General features: G+C 33.6%; 1 protein-coding gene and 1 non-coding gene across 4 annotated transcripts in view; one reads left to right on the top strand and one right to left on the bottom strand.

The window, feature by feature from the left end:
• Atad2 (ATPase family AAA domain containing 2) overlaps positions 1–17,775 on the bottom strand; it is a 59,225-nt gene that overhangs the window by 32,986 nt on the left and 8,464 nt on the right. For all 3 annotated transcript variants that reach the window (XM_047525161.1, XM_047525170.1, XM_047525179.1), the window contains exons 2-8: positions 14,150–14,298; positions 9,352–9,401; positions 8,069–8,234; positions 7,726–7,828; positions 7,173–7,260; positions 6,187–6,354; positions 5,459–5,576 (exon numbers count right to left, since the gene is read on the bottom strand). In XM_047525161.1, the coding sequence (XP_047381117.1) occupies positions 5,459–5,576; positions 6,187–6,354; positions 7,173–7,260; positions 7,726–7,828; positions 8,069–8,234; positions 9,352–9,401; positions 14,150–14,298 (842 nt within the window). The remainder of the gene's footprint in view (positions 1–5,458; positions 5,577–6,186; positions 6,355–7,172; positions 7,261–7,725; positions 7,829–8,068; positions 8,235–9,351; positions 9,402–14,149; positions 14,299–17,775) is intronic.
• Trnat-ugu (transfer RNA threonine (anticodon UGU)) lies at positions 16,613–16,686 on the top strand. The gene has a single exon. It is a non-coding gene; the product is annotated as a tRNA-Thr (tRNA).

Below are 17,775 nucleotides of genomic sequence, written 5' to 3'. Positions count from 1 at the left end.
ACAAACAGAGAAACAACATGTATCCCATTTGTTTACAATAAAAAAAAAAAAATCAAGTAGAAAAAGAAAAAAAAAAAAAAAAAAAAAGAAATACCTAATAGGGCTAAGGATATAGCTCGGTAATAGAGTATTGGCTTAGAAATATCTAATGAACCAAAAGGTTAATTGTATCATAAACTATTTGCTGAACCACTGAATTAATAAATTTTGTTGACTGAATATTTGAAGGTAACCGAAGAAGGAGAAAAAACGAAGAGACTGTGGTAGAGCTGACCATCAAATGTTCATTAAGAGATGGTTTGGGCAAAGTGACTTCTTAGTCTTGATATGGTCAGTTATTCTTAAAAAGAAAGATGAGATAAAGAATATTAAATTGTAATCTGAAAAAGCATTTTTGATAATATACTATACATAATTTCCCATTAGGGAGGAAATCACCTATTTTGAAAGATCAAATAAAATTGAAAAGACTTTTTTCTTCTATGTAGATAAAAGGGTATGAGGAAAAGTTTAAAATGTTGGGAGGGCTAGAGGTGTAGCTAGCTCAGTGATGAAGCACTTGCTAGCATGCAGGAGGTTCTGCATTTAATCCCTAACATTGCCAAAAACAAAAACCAAAAAGCTGTAATGAATAACATGGCCTTTTATCTACAGTGTACCATCAATTGTAAATTCACAACTCAAATTACTTAACAACTGTATAAACAGATGATTTACCAAATCCACATGAGTTCTGTAGAAGAAAAAGATAAAAAAACAAGAACAAGTATTTGGTAAGAACAAGTAAGACGCAAAATGCTATAAATACACAAAATATATTTTAATCACTTCTACCTTTGTACAGTTGCAAAACTCAGAAAAAAACAAAGAAGCTAGCCAGGCACAGTTGTGCACATCTGAAACCCCAGCAACTGGGGAGGCTCAGGCAGGAGGATCCCAAGTTCAAGGTCAGGCTGGGCAACTTAGTGAGGCCCTAAACAATTTAGGGAGACCCTGTCTCAAAATTAAAAAGAAAAAAAAATTCTGGCTGCATAAACCTTTAATTATTATACTGACTTAGGGTCCAGAACTTCTTTCTTGAGTCAAGAGAACAATCACAGTAAGTATTTTCATCTATTATCTGCATAATGCAGGTCCAGAATCTCCCATTAAAAAACAAACAAACAAAAATCTGTAAACTAGTTTTACTTAGCTCCAGAAAACATGACCTGAACTAGCACCAGGCAATTTATGGTCTCTATTTGTCCCAGTTGCTATCATTATTTATAATTCTATTACTACAGAATTAACACATTTGACTATGCAGTACTGGCTCAGACAGCTCTAGAGATGTTAATGTTACATACTACATGGATGTTGCATGTTGTAAACACACTCAAAAAATCTGAATTCTGAAACACAAATTGTCCCAAGGGTCTTCATAAGGGTTTATGAAAACTCAGAAATAAATGAGAAAATATTTGTCCACTCATTCACATACTTAAGACGATTAAAAACTTATCTACTGACTCCTTCCTGTACCTGCTTCATGAGTTATCTCATTTAATGTTAATAGTAATTTTAAATGAAGTACAGTTAAAAATAGCAAACCCATATAGCACTTAATATATGCCACACTATTTTAAATGCTTTTTGTGTATTAACTCTTTTATTAATTCTTATAATACTATGAGATAGGCACTATTGTCTCCATTCTACAGATCAACACAGAAGCAGAGAGAGGTTAAGTAACTTGATAAAGGTCACTAATAAGGTAGAGGTCAGGTTCTTAGTGAGTATTCTATACTGTAGAAAGACTGTTATTTCAGTTGGGTAAAGTAGCACATGCCTGTAATCCCAGTGACTTGGGAAACTGAGGCAGGAGGATCACAAGTTCAAAGCCAGCCTCAGCAAAAGTGAGGTGCCAAGCAACTCTGTGAGACCCTGAATCTAAATAAAATACAAAATAGATAGGGTTGGGGTGTGGCTCAGTGGTCAAGTGCCACTGAGTTCAATCCCCATGTACCCACCCTCAAACAAAAGATCATTATTTCAATTTTAAAAATATGTGAGGGGCTGGGGAGATAGCTCAGTCGTTAGAGTGCTTGCCTTGTAGGCACAAGGCCCTGGGTTCGATCTCCAGCACCCAAAAAAAAAAAAAAATGTGAAACACATATACCATGTCCACTTATTTTTTTCCACCACTTTAAAAAAAAACAAGGAAAAATTTGGCATAGACAAGTACTGGACCAACACTTTAAAACTAAACAGAGCTTCAACTTCTTTTCAGTTCTAGTTCTTTTAAGAGATAAGAAGGATTTTGGAATACTCATGAAGCAACTGGCTATCATGCTACCTTGTGGTTCTAAGGGACTAGATTTGTTCCAAAAACTACAGAGTAAAAAAAAAAAATAAACCTTACATTACAACAAGTTAACCCTCATAAGGAAGAGAATCCCACTTTAAGGCAGTATTCTTAAAGTTCCACTATGACAAGTATACCTAGAGACCCTTGGAAGATCCTGCATTATGGCTGCAAGGTTTTTTTTCTTTTTTTAATTTGTTCTAGTTAGATATGACAACGGAATGCACTTTGACACATCATATATAAATGGAGTATAACTTCTCATTCTTCTGGTGCTGCAAGGTTTCTTAACCATTGTAGATACTAAGAGCCATGTTCAAATGCTGCTTTGGAGATGTGCTTTGTTTTCATGCCTTAGTAGCTGAAGGAGTACCTAAGCTATAAAAAAGCTAGTATTTTCAGTAAAAAGAATGAGCAAAATGACCACATCATTAAGATTGTTAGAAGGTATGAGACTTTACAACACCTTGACAAGAAAATTAAAAAAAAAAAAAAAAAGTAAAGGGCTACATTCAATAGCTCATGGAATGTGGAGCGTTTGGAACCCTCATAAACTGCTTGTGGGAATATAAAATGAAGCAGCCACTTTGGAGAACAATCTGGCAGTTCCTTAAACATTAAATATAGTTAGCATTTGACTCAGCAATTCCACTCCAATGGAATTATATACCCCCCCAAAGTGAAAACATGTTCATACAAAAACTTGCACATGAATGTTTACAGCAGCATTATTCATGATAGCCAAAGTGAAACACATTTGTCAACTGACACAAGGATAAACAAAACATGCTATGACTATATAATGGAATCCTACTTGGCAATAAAAAAAAAATGAAGTATTGATACATGGTGAAACATGGATGAACCTTGAAAAGGTTAAACCAGGTGAAAGAAACCAGTGACAAAATATTCCACTTATAAGAAATACAAAATAAGTGAAACTGTAGAGATTAGAGACAGAAAATAATTTGTGGTTGCTTAGGGCTAGGGAAATGGAGAGACTGGAGGGTGATCATTAAAGAATCTAGGGCTCTTTTTGAGGTGATGAAAAATTTTAAAACAGACTGGTGATAGATGCACAACTCAAACATACTAAAAGTCATGGAGTTGTACAATTTAAATCAGCACACTGTATAATATATAAATTAATTTCAATAAATCTATTACCACACACACAAAAGTTTAAAGAGGTTATTAAAACCACTAAGAAAGTCAACAAGTCAACTAATCTGACTCAAGACAGCTTAACTCTCTTAAGTTCATGCTGACATTTAATTTAAATGTGTCAGACTCCTCCATTAATCTATGAGAGCCAAGGGCAGGAATTCTGCCTTAGTCATTTTTTTTTTTAATTAGTTATTTAGTTGTAGATGGACACAATACCTTTATTTATTTTTATGTGGTGCTGAGGATAGAACCCAGTGCCTCACATGTGTGAGGCAAGCACTCCACCACTGAGCTACAACCCCAGCCTTGCCTTAGTTATTTTTATATCTGTTCTGCTTGGCACCTGGTAGTACTCAAACATTCATTAAATAATTGGAGGGGAAGAAAATTCCTATAACAAGGAACTACTCAAGAACATGAAATGTTTTTCACAGGCAAAGACTAAACCTCAGGTATCAAATGGATTAACAACAACAAAAAACAAAAAAAAAAGCTTTCTGCAAGATACATTATAGGTGTTACCTGTAGAAATAGTGTATCAATAAATGTTACTTTCAGAAGCCATTCAAAATGTGAGAAGAAATTGAATCTCAAGGTTAACTGTTAGCCTCTTTCTTTTGCTGGATCAAATAAAGGCCTGCCCCTTGAGTTAGGTGATTAAGATGACTACCCTAACCTGGAAGCTTGGTGGTAGTGGGAATTCCAGGAAGCACAATACTTTTTTTTTTCTAATGATCATTACATTTCACTACTAAAACAAGAGGTCCGTTACAATATTCTCAGGGTCCATCAGAAATACCAACAATGGGGGCTGGGGATATAGCTCAGTTGGTAGAGTGCTTGCCTTGCAAGCACAAGGCCCTGGGTTCAAATCCCCAGTACCACCCAAAAAAAAAAAAAAGAAATACCAACAATGAAGCCTCCCTTTCAAGTATAATTATCTTAAGAAACCCTGACAGGCTGAGTTTGCCTTCCTGATCCTCCGTCCTTCTGAGCCCTAGTCAGGTAAAAGGGATGATGGAAAAAGAAGCCTAGAAATGTAAAATATATACTTGTGATCCTGACAATAAAATGAAATGACCCAGACACAAGTTAATTTCTTATTTTTCCTAAAAGATGAATCTTCAGTGCTTACTAAGGTAATATCTTCCATGACCAAAACATGGTCAGACAATTTCCTTTAATCAGACTTGCCAGAATTGTTCAAATACTTGAAATCTACAAAGATTAAGGTCTTACTTGAGAGACTTAATGACATTAAGGAAAAAGTACCATTTTTACACCAACTTTTCCCCCTGCCTTTTTAGTCTTCTCTCTCACTGATGTACAACCATAATGCTACTATAACCCTGACTGTTCCAATGCATCAAGAAAATTCTCATTACTTAGAAGAATGAGGAATTAGCACAAATTACCTCTTTGGACTTAAAAATGATAGATTAGCAATACTTATTGAAATGCAGAAGAAAAAGAAATGGACAAATAATTTTAATAGTCAAAGAAAATAAATGTTTTCTAAAATGCAAGGGAAACAAAATACATCCAGAAAAAGATCATAAAAGTCTAGAAGTTATGTAACCAAGAACATTTTCATGGTGTGAAAATATATCTGTGATAGTATGTGAAGACTAAACCTATCCTCTAAATGTGAAGATTAAATAAAATGATCTGCATAAAATGCTTAACACAGCTGGGAATATAATGGTAACTTCTTAATCAAGTACAGAACAGTGGTATAAACTACCTTACCAAGGTGACCATTAACACTTCCCATTAGTGGAAGCAAAAGCAAAAACTAGTCAGTGGTACTAGGAAGTAGAGTGCTAAAGAGTACTATTCCAAATATGCAGTTCTAGATTTCTGTTCTAATACACTCAATCCAAAGACTCTAGAATCCTGCCCTAACAATTACATTATCATTTATTGTTGACTATTTTAGAACCACACCTGTTCATTCGTTTACAGTAAGGACTTCTTGGTCCTGCAGAAGATAATCTATATCTTGGTCTTGCAGGAGAAGCTGGGCCACTATAAAATATGTTGGGCTTTCTCTGGTGACGAGGTTCTAGGGGAAGATAAAATAGAAATAAAAAATTTTTCAAAAATATATATGAACATACATAAAATATAAATGAAGATAAACTCTGCTCTTCATTAAAATACTTACAAAGGTACTGTTTTCCATGGAAGTACTAACCAATACACTACTATAGAATATATGTCTTATATCATTTATGTCTGCAGGACTGCTGCTGAAATATGCATAAGCACAGACACTAACCAACCAAAACAAATGGCCACAAACAGCCATTGTTATGCAGATGCATAACAGGTAATCATCAGCACTGCACATGAATGTTTACAAGTACTGAGGTGCAATGTTAACATAAATCAAAAGCAGTTCTATCTATATAAACCGTTAAATCAAGAAGAACGCTATGAACCTAAAAGACACGAAATTTCAAAATAGCTCAATTACTTGCTTCATGCAAGGTTAACATTAACTTTCTTTGGAAAAAAGGATTTCCTACAAAATTAGGATAATTTAACACAATAGTTATGAATATTTAGCGAAATGAAAATATGGAAAACGAAAACAAAAACGAAGAAAGGACAGTAAGGAAAAAGCTAATACAAATCACATCTCCTGCAAAGTATCTAAGAATGACACTTACTTTCCAATGGAGCCTGGTAGTAAACAGTTGCTTTTCTCTGTCTAAGATAATATCGTTTCTGATTATCTTCTTCTCCATCTTCTTCATCTTCATCATCATCTTCTTCTTCATCATCTTCATCTTCACCATCATCATCATCTTCTTGGTCTTCACCCTCTTCAGATGATTCTATAATTAAGAAACACTTCCAGAAGGATACTCACTAATGTTGAGTTTTAACAGGGAGTTGGAAAGAAAAGACTCTCCCTTTAAAAAATTATCTACATCAAAACTGTTCATAGAAAGAACTTGTAATTCTTTTGCAACATTAAAGATTTCTTTTAATGAAGTAAAAACTTATAGAACTAAAAAACATCAGAGGAAGGGAAAAAAAGTAAAGAAAAAAGTTTGAAGGTCACTACTAATAAGCAGCAAATTAAAGTTTACAATGCTCTTGCAAATTTTATTAACATAGGCAATTATACTTAAGCTTCCAAGTTAATTTAGCATAATGATAAGTTTTATTATCACCTTCCTTACTTTTGCCTTTAAAACTTAAATGTGACTCTAGCCCTCCTGGCTGTCACTGAATTACATGTAGCACAATTCAAATAATCTATTTATGATAATGATAAAACATCCCCAGCAAAATTTTAAATGCATTTCAGAAAACTGGTTTGCACTCAGTAAAAAAAAAGTATGCTACTAAATTCTAAATGGAGTAGCAAAACTTAACTTTTATCACCTTTAAATTAAAATATGTATTGTCTATAAATAAATTATGCAAGCAAACCAACATTATTTGTCTTAGAATTACTGTTTTCAGTTATTTTCTGAAACAAAACATACTGTCCTTTTAAGCTCTCCCTTTTCCCCATTTCTTTTAAGTTACAACCAATTTTATGACCCTCAGAAACTACCATAAATGTCAGCTGGATTAAGGGGCTATTTCCTATTAAATAAAAAGTACTCAAATTCAAACCCAGAAAACAGAAAAAAAGACTAACCCACACTGCCTTCTTGATTATCAGTTGTTTCTTCATCAGTTCTTTGAATACCTTTTTGTTTTCCTCTGGTGTACATATTAAGATTGCCCTGCAAAAGTTTAAATAATAGTCATTAATACTGAATATATGTTTATAAAAAATTCATCAAGACTCTCCATTCTTCCTTTCTTTTTGGTACTGGGGATTAAACCCAGGGGTGCTCCACCACTGAGCTACAATCACAGTCATTTTTCCTTTTTTTTTTTTTTTTTTTAATTTTGAGACAGTGTCTCACTAAGTTGCTTAGGGCCTAAGGTGCTGAGGATGGCCTCAAACTTGTGATCCTCTTGCCTCAGTCTCCTGAGTCACTAGGATTACAGGCATGTGCCACTATATTTGGCACCCAATCTTTCTTAAAATGAAGATATTTAGAGTTGTAAACTCTTAGACCTCTAACCATAAGTAACTGATCAAACAAGTTGTAGAAAAAATTAATAATAATTTAACCATAAATGAATTATGCACTATATTAAAATATTAGATTAAATCACCCCCTTAATGAAAGAATGTTTACTTTTTCTGTCTCATTAAACACTCCCAAGTCTTCAAGTTCTCTCATTCGTTGTCTACGCATCTTCTTCATGTCATCCATTTTCTGAAGTACAGCTTCAGCAGTGCTTTAAAAAATTTAATAAATATATTTCAATAAAAAACACTGATTTGTGTAAAAAATTTTCAAATTTCTGAAAAGTTAAATACATATAGAGTTATTACAAAGGTTTCTAACACCCACTCTCCTTTTTGCTTTACAAAAACCAAAGGTATTAAATGTTTAGGATGATCAAAAATTCATGATCCTTCTTTAATAAAAAGTTTTTGCCAGATACATCATCTTGACCTGAGAAATTTCCACTTACTTTGTTATAAGTTTGTCAAAAAGCACCGACTGGTTCACAGTACTATAACGACTTCTAATCCTACAACTGCGACGAACTTCAACATCACCATTCTCTTCATGCAAGTGTTCTGTAGTTTGAACAATGTTTCTAGTCCTCAATGACCGAGTAACTGGAATCACTTTTTCTTCATAGATGCATACATAAAATAAATAGAAAGATTTTAACTTTAAAAAAAAAATTGAAAATAAATCAACTGAATAGTTAAACCTTTATTTTTTATAGCAATTTTTTTTTATTTGTTCTAATTGGTCTGAATAGCTAAACTTTCATCTGGCATATTATAGCATCTTAAACTTACCTTTCTTAAAAATACCAGAAAACAAAAGTAAAGTTACAACATACACCAACTACGTAATCCAGTTCTTCCATTCATAAGAAAAGAAAGATATGCAACACAAAGACCTGTACATGTTCAAAGCAGTTCATAATAGCCCTAAACTGGAAACAACTCAAGTCCATCAAAAGATGAAGAGATAGGGGCTGGGGAGATAGCTCAGCTGGTAGAGTGCTTGCTTTGCAAGCACCAGGCCCTGAGTTCGATCCCCAGTACCGCAAAAAAAAAAAAAAAAAAAAGATGAAGAGATAAATTGTGGTATATGCACACGATGCATTACTACCCAGTAAGAAAAAGCAACAACATGGGAGGGGTGATACTCAAAGTAAGTATGCTGAAAGGAACCAAATAGCAAGACATGGTCATACAGTCCTATAATCCCAGTGGCTGGGTGGGCTAAGGCAGAAGGATTGCAGGTTCAAGAACAGCCTCAGCAACCTTAGCAAGGCCCTTAGCAACTTAGTGAGACCCTGCCTCGAAATTTAAAAAAATTTTTGTAAAGGGTCAGGATGTAGCTCAGTGGTAAAGCACCTCTGGGTTTGATCCCCAGTTCCAAAACAAAACAAAAAAACTCACAAAGAAACCAAATACAAAAAAGAATACATGCTGTATGATCCCGTTTCTATAAAACTAATCCATAGTAACAGAAAGCAGATTGATGGCTGCTGTGGAATTGAGGATTATAAAGAGAGGAACTGAAAGGAAGAGGTTCCTGAAAACACTTTTTGGGTGGTCATGTTACTACATTATCTTATTGTGGTGAAGGTTGTGTGCACACACTTAGGTCAAAACCTAATATACTGTATATTTTAAATATGTACAGGTTATTGTATGTACCTCAATAAGCCTGTAAATAAAATGTTAATTACATGTTTAAAAAATCTGAAATGTCATTAACATTACTTACCTTCTTTGCACTCTTCTTTTTTTTTATTAGCCTGCTGTCTGGCCAATTGCCTATATGAACAAAATATATGAAACAATTCAAAATAATTGACATAACTATGAATTCTATATTCTATAATACTATAAGTTAAATCTGGAGAGTAACTATTCAAATATTTAAAATTCTAAAAAATAGTTTGAAAATACCTATGCTTTTATAAGTTATGGCTAAACAGTGTCTAAGAATTCTGTTTTTAAGTTCAATGATAAATGCATTAGCTTTTAAACAGAATTAATCAAATCAAAGTAACTTACTTGAAACAAGAATTGAAATCCTAAATATTTAAGTAGATGAACTATGCACTGTGCAAAAACACTACGAAGTGTTTTAAATCATGGGGATATACTGGTCCCATATCCTTGAGAAATTTTAAGTATAAATAGAACTAATGCTCCTTAGTGAAGTATCAACTGCCTTCTAAGAACATCTGCTGACTACAATCTTTACACCACATCCATTATTATCATTCGCATGTAGAGACAGTCCCATTTGTGAATTATTCTGCCTCAGTCTCCTGAGTCACATCTATAAACTGGCTGACAGAATCTACTGAATTGGAATGAACTCTTTCTAATCTTAAAAAAAAAAAAAAAAGTAGTATTCATCCTTCATCTTATAAAAAAAATTCATGGAGCAAATGAAATACAATGTCTCATTAACCTATTTTTGGCTCAATTTTCTATAAGTGGACAGGATGTATTTGTTAATCAACCTATATATCAAGCTATTTGCAAGTGGGCTAAATTTACACGTGGAATTTTATTAAAAAAAATTTATTTTCTAGTTGTAAATGGACACAATATCTTTCTTTCTTTCTTTATTTTTATGTGGTGCTAAGGATCAAAGCCAGTGCCTCACACGTTCAAGGTAAGTGCTCTACCACTGAGCTATCGGCCCAGCCCTGTATGTGGAATTCTAAATATTATACTTTAAGATAAAATGAAACCATCTTATCCAGATGAGTCAATTCATATATTTTCATAACAATGTAAATCATCATTAATTCCTTACCTCTCTTGAACACAGGTAAGAACCAAAACCAAAATACTTTGGGACAATTCATTAAAGGTTTAGTTCACTCCTAGGCTCATGGACTTTTCTCCTAAAGGAGCCCCTCCCTCCATATCATATAAGATGCTGGGAACACAATGATTAAAGCAGTATATTACCTTTTTTGTTGTCCTACAGGGGAAGGGAAGTGTTTTTATCCTTGAAGGTGTTGGTGAACTTTTTGTTACATTGAGAGATTTACTATTTTAGGCTTAAGAGCCATAGGATCTATGTCACAACTACTTAACACTGTAGCATGAAAGCAGTCATAGATAAGAAGAATGGGCATGGCTGTGTTCCAATGAATTATTTACAAAGTCAAGAGGCTGGACTTTGTCAACTCCTATGATCTGACAAAAGCCATGAATCACTGGACTCTAGTTAAGAACGCAGGATCAAAGAAATATAGATCCCGTCTGTGTTGTACAGTTATTTAAATCTTTCTATATTTCTCTAATCATCTTGGTTCTCTGATCTTTGAGAACCAAATAGAAAACAAATGGGGGAGAAAAGGAAGGAAGGAAGGAAGGAAGGAAGGAAGGAAGGAAGGAAGGGAGGGAGGGAATAGATAATCAGAGTACAGAATACTGGCAACAGTAAAAAGGGTAAAAAGCTGGAAAAGTACAAAAAGAGAACTCAAAAATACTGTACAGAAGCTAGGGTTGTGGCTCAGTGGTAGAGTGCTTGACTGGCATGTGTAAGGCCTTGGGTTCGATCCTCAGCACTGCATATAAATAAATAAATAAATAAATAATTGTCAACTAAAAAAATTTTTTTTAAAATACGGTACAGTTCATTTTATATAAGCCTTATTAAAACAAATCCTGATGTTACTATCATGTAAACTAATAAACAATATTTGTAATAATGATTTTTGACTATAGGGAGATGGCAGATGAACTTTATATAGGAATTCTTCACAGAAGACATGTAAATGGACAATAAACAAAAAGCACTCAAGGTTATTTAGACATCAGGAAAATGCAAATCAGAACCCCTAGAATAGCTTAACACCAAAGACAGACTATGATTAGTGCTGGCAATGATAGAGAAATTGAAACCCTCAAACACTGCTGGCGCAATTGCCTTGGAAAATAATTTGGCAGTTCCTCAAAATGTTAGGATTACTATTTGACCCAGCAATCCCATTTCCAGGTATATTCTCGAAAGAATTGAAAACCTATATCTACACAAAAATTGGTATATCAATGTTTATATCATTATTCAAAATAGCCAGAGAGTGGAAATAAATTGCCCATCAACTGGTGAATGAATAAACAAAAATATGGCATATATCCACACAATGGAATCTTATTCAGCAACTGAAAAAATTAAATATTGATAAATACCACAAATATGAAAACACTATACCAAGTGAAAGAAGTCAGATGTAAAAGGTCATATTGTATAATCCCATTTATATAAATGACCAGAATAGTCAATCTACACAGAAAGTAGATTCATGCTTCCCAAGGGATTAGGGACAGGCAGGGGTTAGGGGAAGCTAATGGACATGAAATTTCTTTCTGGGGTGACGAAATGTTCTGAAATTAAATAGTGATAATTGCATACTATTGTCAATGTACTAAAACCAGTTTTTATACTTTACAATCATTAATTTTATGGTATGTGAATTATACCTCAATAAAACTGTTTTAAAAATAATTAAATAGGATTCAACATATTTTAGAAGGAATCTAATTTAAAAAAGTAAGATATTCATCTTCAAATTCAGATCAAAAAGCATTTAAAATATTCCCTTAATAAATTTCCAGCATGAAGCTCAGAACTGGTTCACAAACCTCAATAATGAATGGTTTGTTTTAAAGGTAAAAACTTTTGAGAACTTTCAACATTAAAACTTTTGCATGACTCTGAAAAGCCTAACAAAAGCTTATTTTACATATGTAAAACTACAAAACCAACCTCTAACATAAAATATTAACATAATATGAACTTCATGTTGATATTTCCTCTGCCAGTTTCTCCTAATTTTGGCTTATTCTGTATCATGTTTGTTATGTACGGCTGTGGATCCTGATAACTCAATTCATCCACTGCTCTACTTTAAGTGCTCCAAACTTTCACTTAAATAACATGTCATGACATCACATCAGATGGCCTTCCCTTGGAAGCAAAAGAATCATTTATGTATTAAAGTCAGACTCTTAACTCATAAATCTGAGGCATAAATCTAAGGCAGTTCTTCTTAGTGCCAAATGCACTGTAAACACAAATGCGGGGCCTAGGATTTTATGGCAATTCTCTTCAACGGCACTTTCAGTGATCCAGAATGTTTACATTTTTCTAGATATTATAAAAAATAAATTACCACTTGATCAGCCTCAAGAATAGAAGATCGCAAGACTCAGAAATACAGGGCATTATAGTATATTTTATGGATTATAAAAAGTTATAATTCCAGGCTGGGGATATAGCTCAGTTGGTAGAGTGCCAGCCTTGCATGCACAAGGCCCTGGGTTCAATCTCCAGCACCAAAAAAAAAAAGTTATAATTCCCTTCCCCTATTTTATTTTACCTTTTCGGTACTCAAGATTGAACCCAGGGCGCTTAACCAACCACTAAGTCACATCCCCCAGTCATTTTAAAATTATTTTTATTTTGAGACATGGTCTTGCTAAGTTGTTGAGATTATAGATGTGCATCACTATGCCAGCTCCCTCTCCCCATTTTAGTATCTCTGAAACTCAAATGTGTTTTACAACTGATGACATGTATCTCATAAAACAATGCTGCCTGTTTCAACAGCTGATAATGTGGATTCCATGAAATACAGTAGTAAACAAATAATGCATGAAATGATGCAGATTTAAAAATACATAAGGCTGATTAAATAATTGAAAAAATAACAAAAGTTCAGAAACTCAAAAAAACATAACCTCATTCATCTGGAAAATATGCTATATAAAATAAGAAAATTCCATTTAAAAACAGGAGGATTCTAGTTTTCTGAATCATGAGGAATTATTTATGAGAAGACCATGTAAAAACAAGCATTTCATCAAACAAATATTAGTAATTGGGGCACTTCCCCCATTCATACTAACCCACCAAAACATTTTTAAAAAAATGAATGTTTTAAACTAAACTTAGATTTAAATTCCCCAAACCAAACTCACTCCAGTTCCACGAACGTATTATCCAAACTACCTAATTCACTGACAAGATTCCTCAAGATGGGATTTAAATGGGATTTATACCAACTACCTCAGGGTTTGAGAGAAATAAGATTTAAATATGTATAAAGCATCCAGTCCCATCAGACTAATAAAACAACAACAAAAAAAATTTTGCCTCCTTTATGAAGGCTGCTTTAGAAACACACACAGAAATTCACAACTGATGAAAAATTTGATAGCAAGTAATCAGAACTGTTTTCAATGAAGGTTTTGTTTAGACTGAAGCAGAACTACAAATCATGAGCAAGTTAAAATCACAAAGTTTTAAGTACTTGTCAGCTTCACTCATGTATCACAACTACTATTTTTGAACAAGAAAATAAAAATAAACCTGCTTGTGTATATAATTATTTCTTAGTTCATTAATATTCACTTGTGGTAATTTCATTTTAAATAAATCATGCTGGATTTCTGATAACTGGTAGAAAATATACTTCAAAAATTAAACAAAAATCTTTAATTACAACTTTAAAACTATTTTGAATTAGCAGTTAACCATTTTGTATTACCTTGTAAAATGCCTGCCATTAGCATGCTTCTCTGTTATTTCCATATTCTTATCAAAACTAGAATCTGAAGAAGTCTGGGCATTTTTTCTCAAAGACTTCAAAGTACGTGTCCGGTGGTAGGTTTCAACTTCTTTAACCGAAGACCCATCCTTCAAGAAAAATTAAGAAAGTCATTTAAGTTTGTCTTTAGGCAAAATCCCCAATTCAAACTCTGAAGAGTTTTCTCTGATTAACACTTATTTACAACTGCTGTTAGTGTAGGATCACTTTGCATCTCAAGGAACAATAGTTAATATACAAAAATTAAAATTTCCTGATAAATATCAACAATGTTACACTAATGTAAGATTTACTCATGGTTTATGGTTCTATTTCATAACATGTAGTTCAGAGAGTGGAGTTCCACCACTGCCCCATGCCCCTTTCCCAGCTTTACTTAGTTGCTAAATTTTATCAGGGGATTTAATTTTGTTTTGGGTGGAATAATTGGTTGTTTCACAGCTAAAGCAAGGATATTTATGCCAAGGATTTATCTGAAAATTAGATGTGTTCATAAAATATTAAATGATTCATATGATTTGTTAGCACTGTTATCAGTGTACACATATTTAAGAATATTTCAAAAAATATCCACACCTTCATGAAGTGTTCCTAACCCAAGTGAAGGTTTGGAACATCACATCAGGTGGCTTTTCTATAGCAGGATATAATATTTTTAAAATGACTACCTATAACCTTAGAGCTAAGACTTTTCATGGAATATTTTAAGGTAATCTTTCCAGATTCTCAACTTCCTTATGCGCTTTTTCTTAAAACCAATTTGCTTGAGAAGGCACAAGGTACCCCATTCATTTGTCTTTCTTCCATTTTACAAAATAAAGTCCTATCATTCACCCATTTAGAATTCTACTCATTCAGATTCAGTACTGCCTCAAGGCATTAAAAACCTTCATAAAGTCAAAGAAAAATACTGAAGAAAGGTATAAGAAAACTGAGTGACTGAGTGACAAGCAACCTGGAAAATCCTTTCACTTGTTCAGTAGTTTTTTTTTTTTCTTTTTTTGGTGACAGGAATTGAACTTAGGGACATAATCACTGAGCCACATCCCCAATCCTTTTTATTTTTTTATTTTGAGACAGGGTTTTGTTAATTTGATGAGGCTGGCTTTGAACTTACGATCCTCCTGTATCAGCCTCCCTTGTTGCTGGGATTACAGGTGTGTTCCACTACACCCAGCTTTTTATTAGGAAGCTTCAACAAAATTGACAGGAGACCTAGTAAAGTTAAGAGACAAAAATAATTTTTGGCAAGTGATTTTTGACATATCAAGTCAAAAAAACCGGAGTGACGCTATTAAACAAAACTCCTTTCATTAATATCTACATAGTTATATGAACAATGTTTTGTAATTGCTTTTATTTATAAAAACCACAGAACTGAAGTAAAACACCATCTTCTTCAGTAACAAATACATGAATTAGTTGTGTAGGTAGGGACACTTCATGAGACTAATAAAATTTTATTTTGTTTACTCCTTTCTAATCAAAACGTGTTTTTGTTGTTTTAATTTATTATCAATAATTATGCTAACTTGATCCACAGAAGTTTTATTTCTTGGAGCCTACATAGAAAAATAGGGAAAATTTTCAAATTGTTTTAAAAGAACGAAAAGCTGGCTGATAAATGTCTGTTAAGCATAAAATATATGAAGATGGATGTCTGTGGGTCAAATGAACTGAATGCAAATTAAAGAAGGGGGAAAAAGAATCAAGGTTAAGTTTGTTTGCTAAAAGAGCTTGTTCATGTACCGTTTTTCAAACATTTTATGACACATCAAATAATTATCGTTTTTAGATTTCAGTGGATATATGTAAAAGGCTGATGTAACAAATTTTTTCTTTTTAATGTCAACATAAAAAAAAGTAACCAAAAATGCCAGGTACATGGTGGTGAATTCCTACAGTCCCAGATGTTAGGGAGGCTGAGGCAGGAGGCCAACCTGGGCAATTCAGATGGACCCTGTCTCAAATAAAACTTAAAAGAACAAACAAAATAACGGAAATTACATCTTTTGTAATTATTTAAACCAATGAGAATAAGCACAAATGGTAACTTAAAATTGTACAAAAGAATAAAAAGCTAAAAAACAATTGTTTCATGACTTTGGATTTGGCAATGATTTCTCAGAAATGATACCCAAACCAGAGACAACTTCATCAAAACTAAATTTTTTTATGTACCAAAGGATACTATAAATAGAGTGAAAAGGTAACCTACAGAATAGGAGAAAATATGTACAAACAATATATCTAATAAGGACTTGATAACTAGAAGATATTAAAAACTCCTAGCTGGGTATGGTGGCATATGCCTGTAATTCTTACCACTTGGGAGGTTATGGCAGGAGAATCTCAAGTTTGAGGCCAGCATCAGCAATTTAAAGAGGCCCTGAGTATGGGGCTGGGGAGATAGCTCAGTGGTAGAGTGCTTGCCTTGTAAGCACAAGGCCCTGGGTTCGATCCCCAGCACCCCCCCAAAAAAAAAAAAAAAAAAGAGGCCCTGAGTAACTTTGCAAGCCCCTGTCTAAAAATAAAAAATAAAAAGAGCTGGGGATATAGCTCAGTGGTAAAGTACCCTGGGTTCAATCCTCAGAACTGAAAACAAAAACAAAAACAAACAAACAAAAAAAACTTCATATATTTCAACAACAAAAACCAAAGCACCAATTAAAAAAAATGAGCAAAGGACTTGAATAGATACTTATCCAAGGAAGCTAAACAAATCTGAAAAGATGATGAAAAGATGTTCCATGCCCTTAGGGAAATGCAAATGAAAACCAGTGAAATACCATCTCACACTCAATAGGATGGCTACTGAGAGAGAGAACACGAAAAAATTTGGGAGGCCGAGGAGGAAGGTTCACAAGTTTGAAGCCAGTCTCAAACTTAGACCCTCAAATATTTTGAATGATTCTGTCTCAAAATTTTGAAAAATAGGACTGGGGATGGAACTCAGGGGGTACAGTGCTTCTGGGTTTAATCTCCAGTCACACACGAACACATGATTGGGGGTGGAAGGAAGAGGGAAGGAAGAAGGAAGAAAATGGGAAAGAAGGAGAGAGAAGAGGGAGGGGCAGAGGAAAAAACGAGTACTGGTGGGGATGTAGAGAAATTAGGACCCTTGTGTATGTTGATGGGAATATAAAATGGGATGCCAATATCTCAAAAAAATTAAACATAAAATTATCATATGATCCATTTTCCATATGATACCACTTCTGGGTATATGCCCAAAGAAGTTAAAGTAGAGACTCAAACAGATACCAGTATACCCATGTTCAAAGTACTTATTCCCAGCATCCAAAAAGTGGAAGCACCAGAAGAATGGACAAACAAAATGTGAATATTTTGTTACAATGAATTTGTGAATACAATGGAAATTTATTCTACCTTAAGAATGTAAATCTTAATACATGCTACAACACTAACTTTGAAGATACTGAAATAGCATGTCACAGAAAGTCAAATACTGTATGATTCCTCTTATGAGAGATTCCTAGAGTAGTCAAATGCAGAGAAACAAAGTTGAAAAGTTCTAGAGGTGGATAATGGTGATGGTTACAGAA

This window comes from Sciurus carolinensis, chromosome 1 (genome assembly GCF_902686445.1).
Source record: "Sciurus carolinensis chromosome 1, mSciCar1.2, whole genome shotgun sequence".
NCBI classification, from domain to species: domain Eukaryota; kingdom Metazoa; phylum Chordata; class Mammalia; order Rodentia; family Sciuridae; genus Sciurus; species Sciurus carolinensis.
The sequence above is the reverse complement of the archived record's forward strand: the minus strand, read 5'-3'. Positions and strand labels throughout refer to the sequence as shown.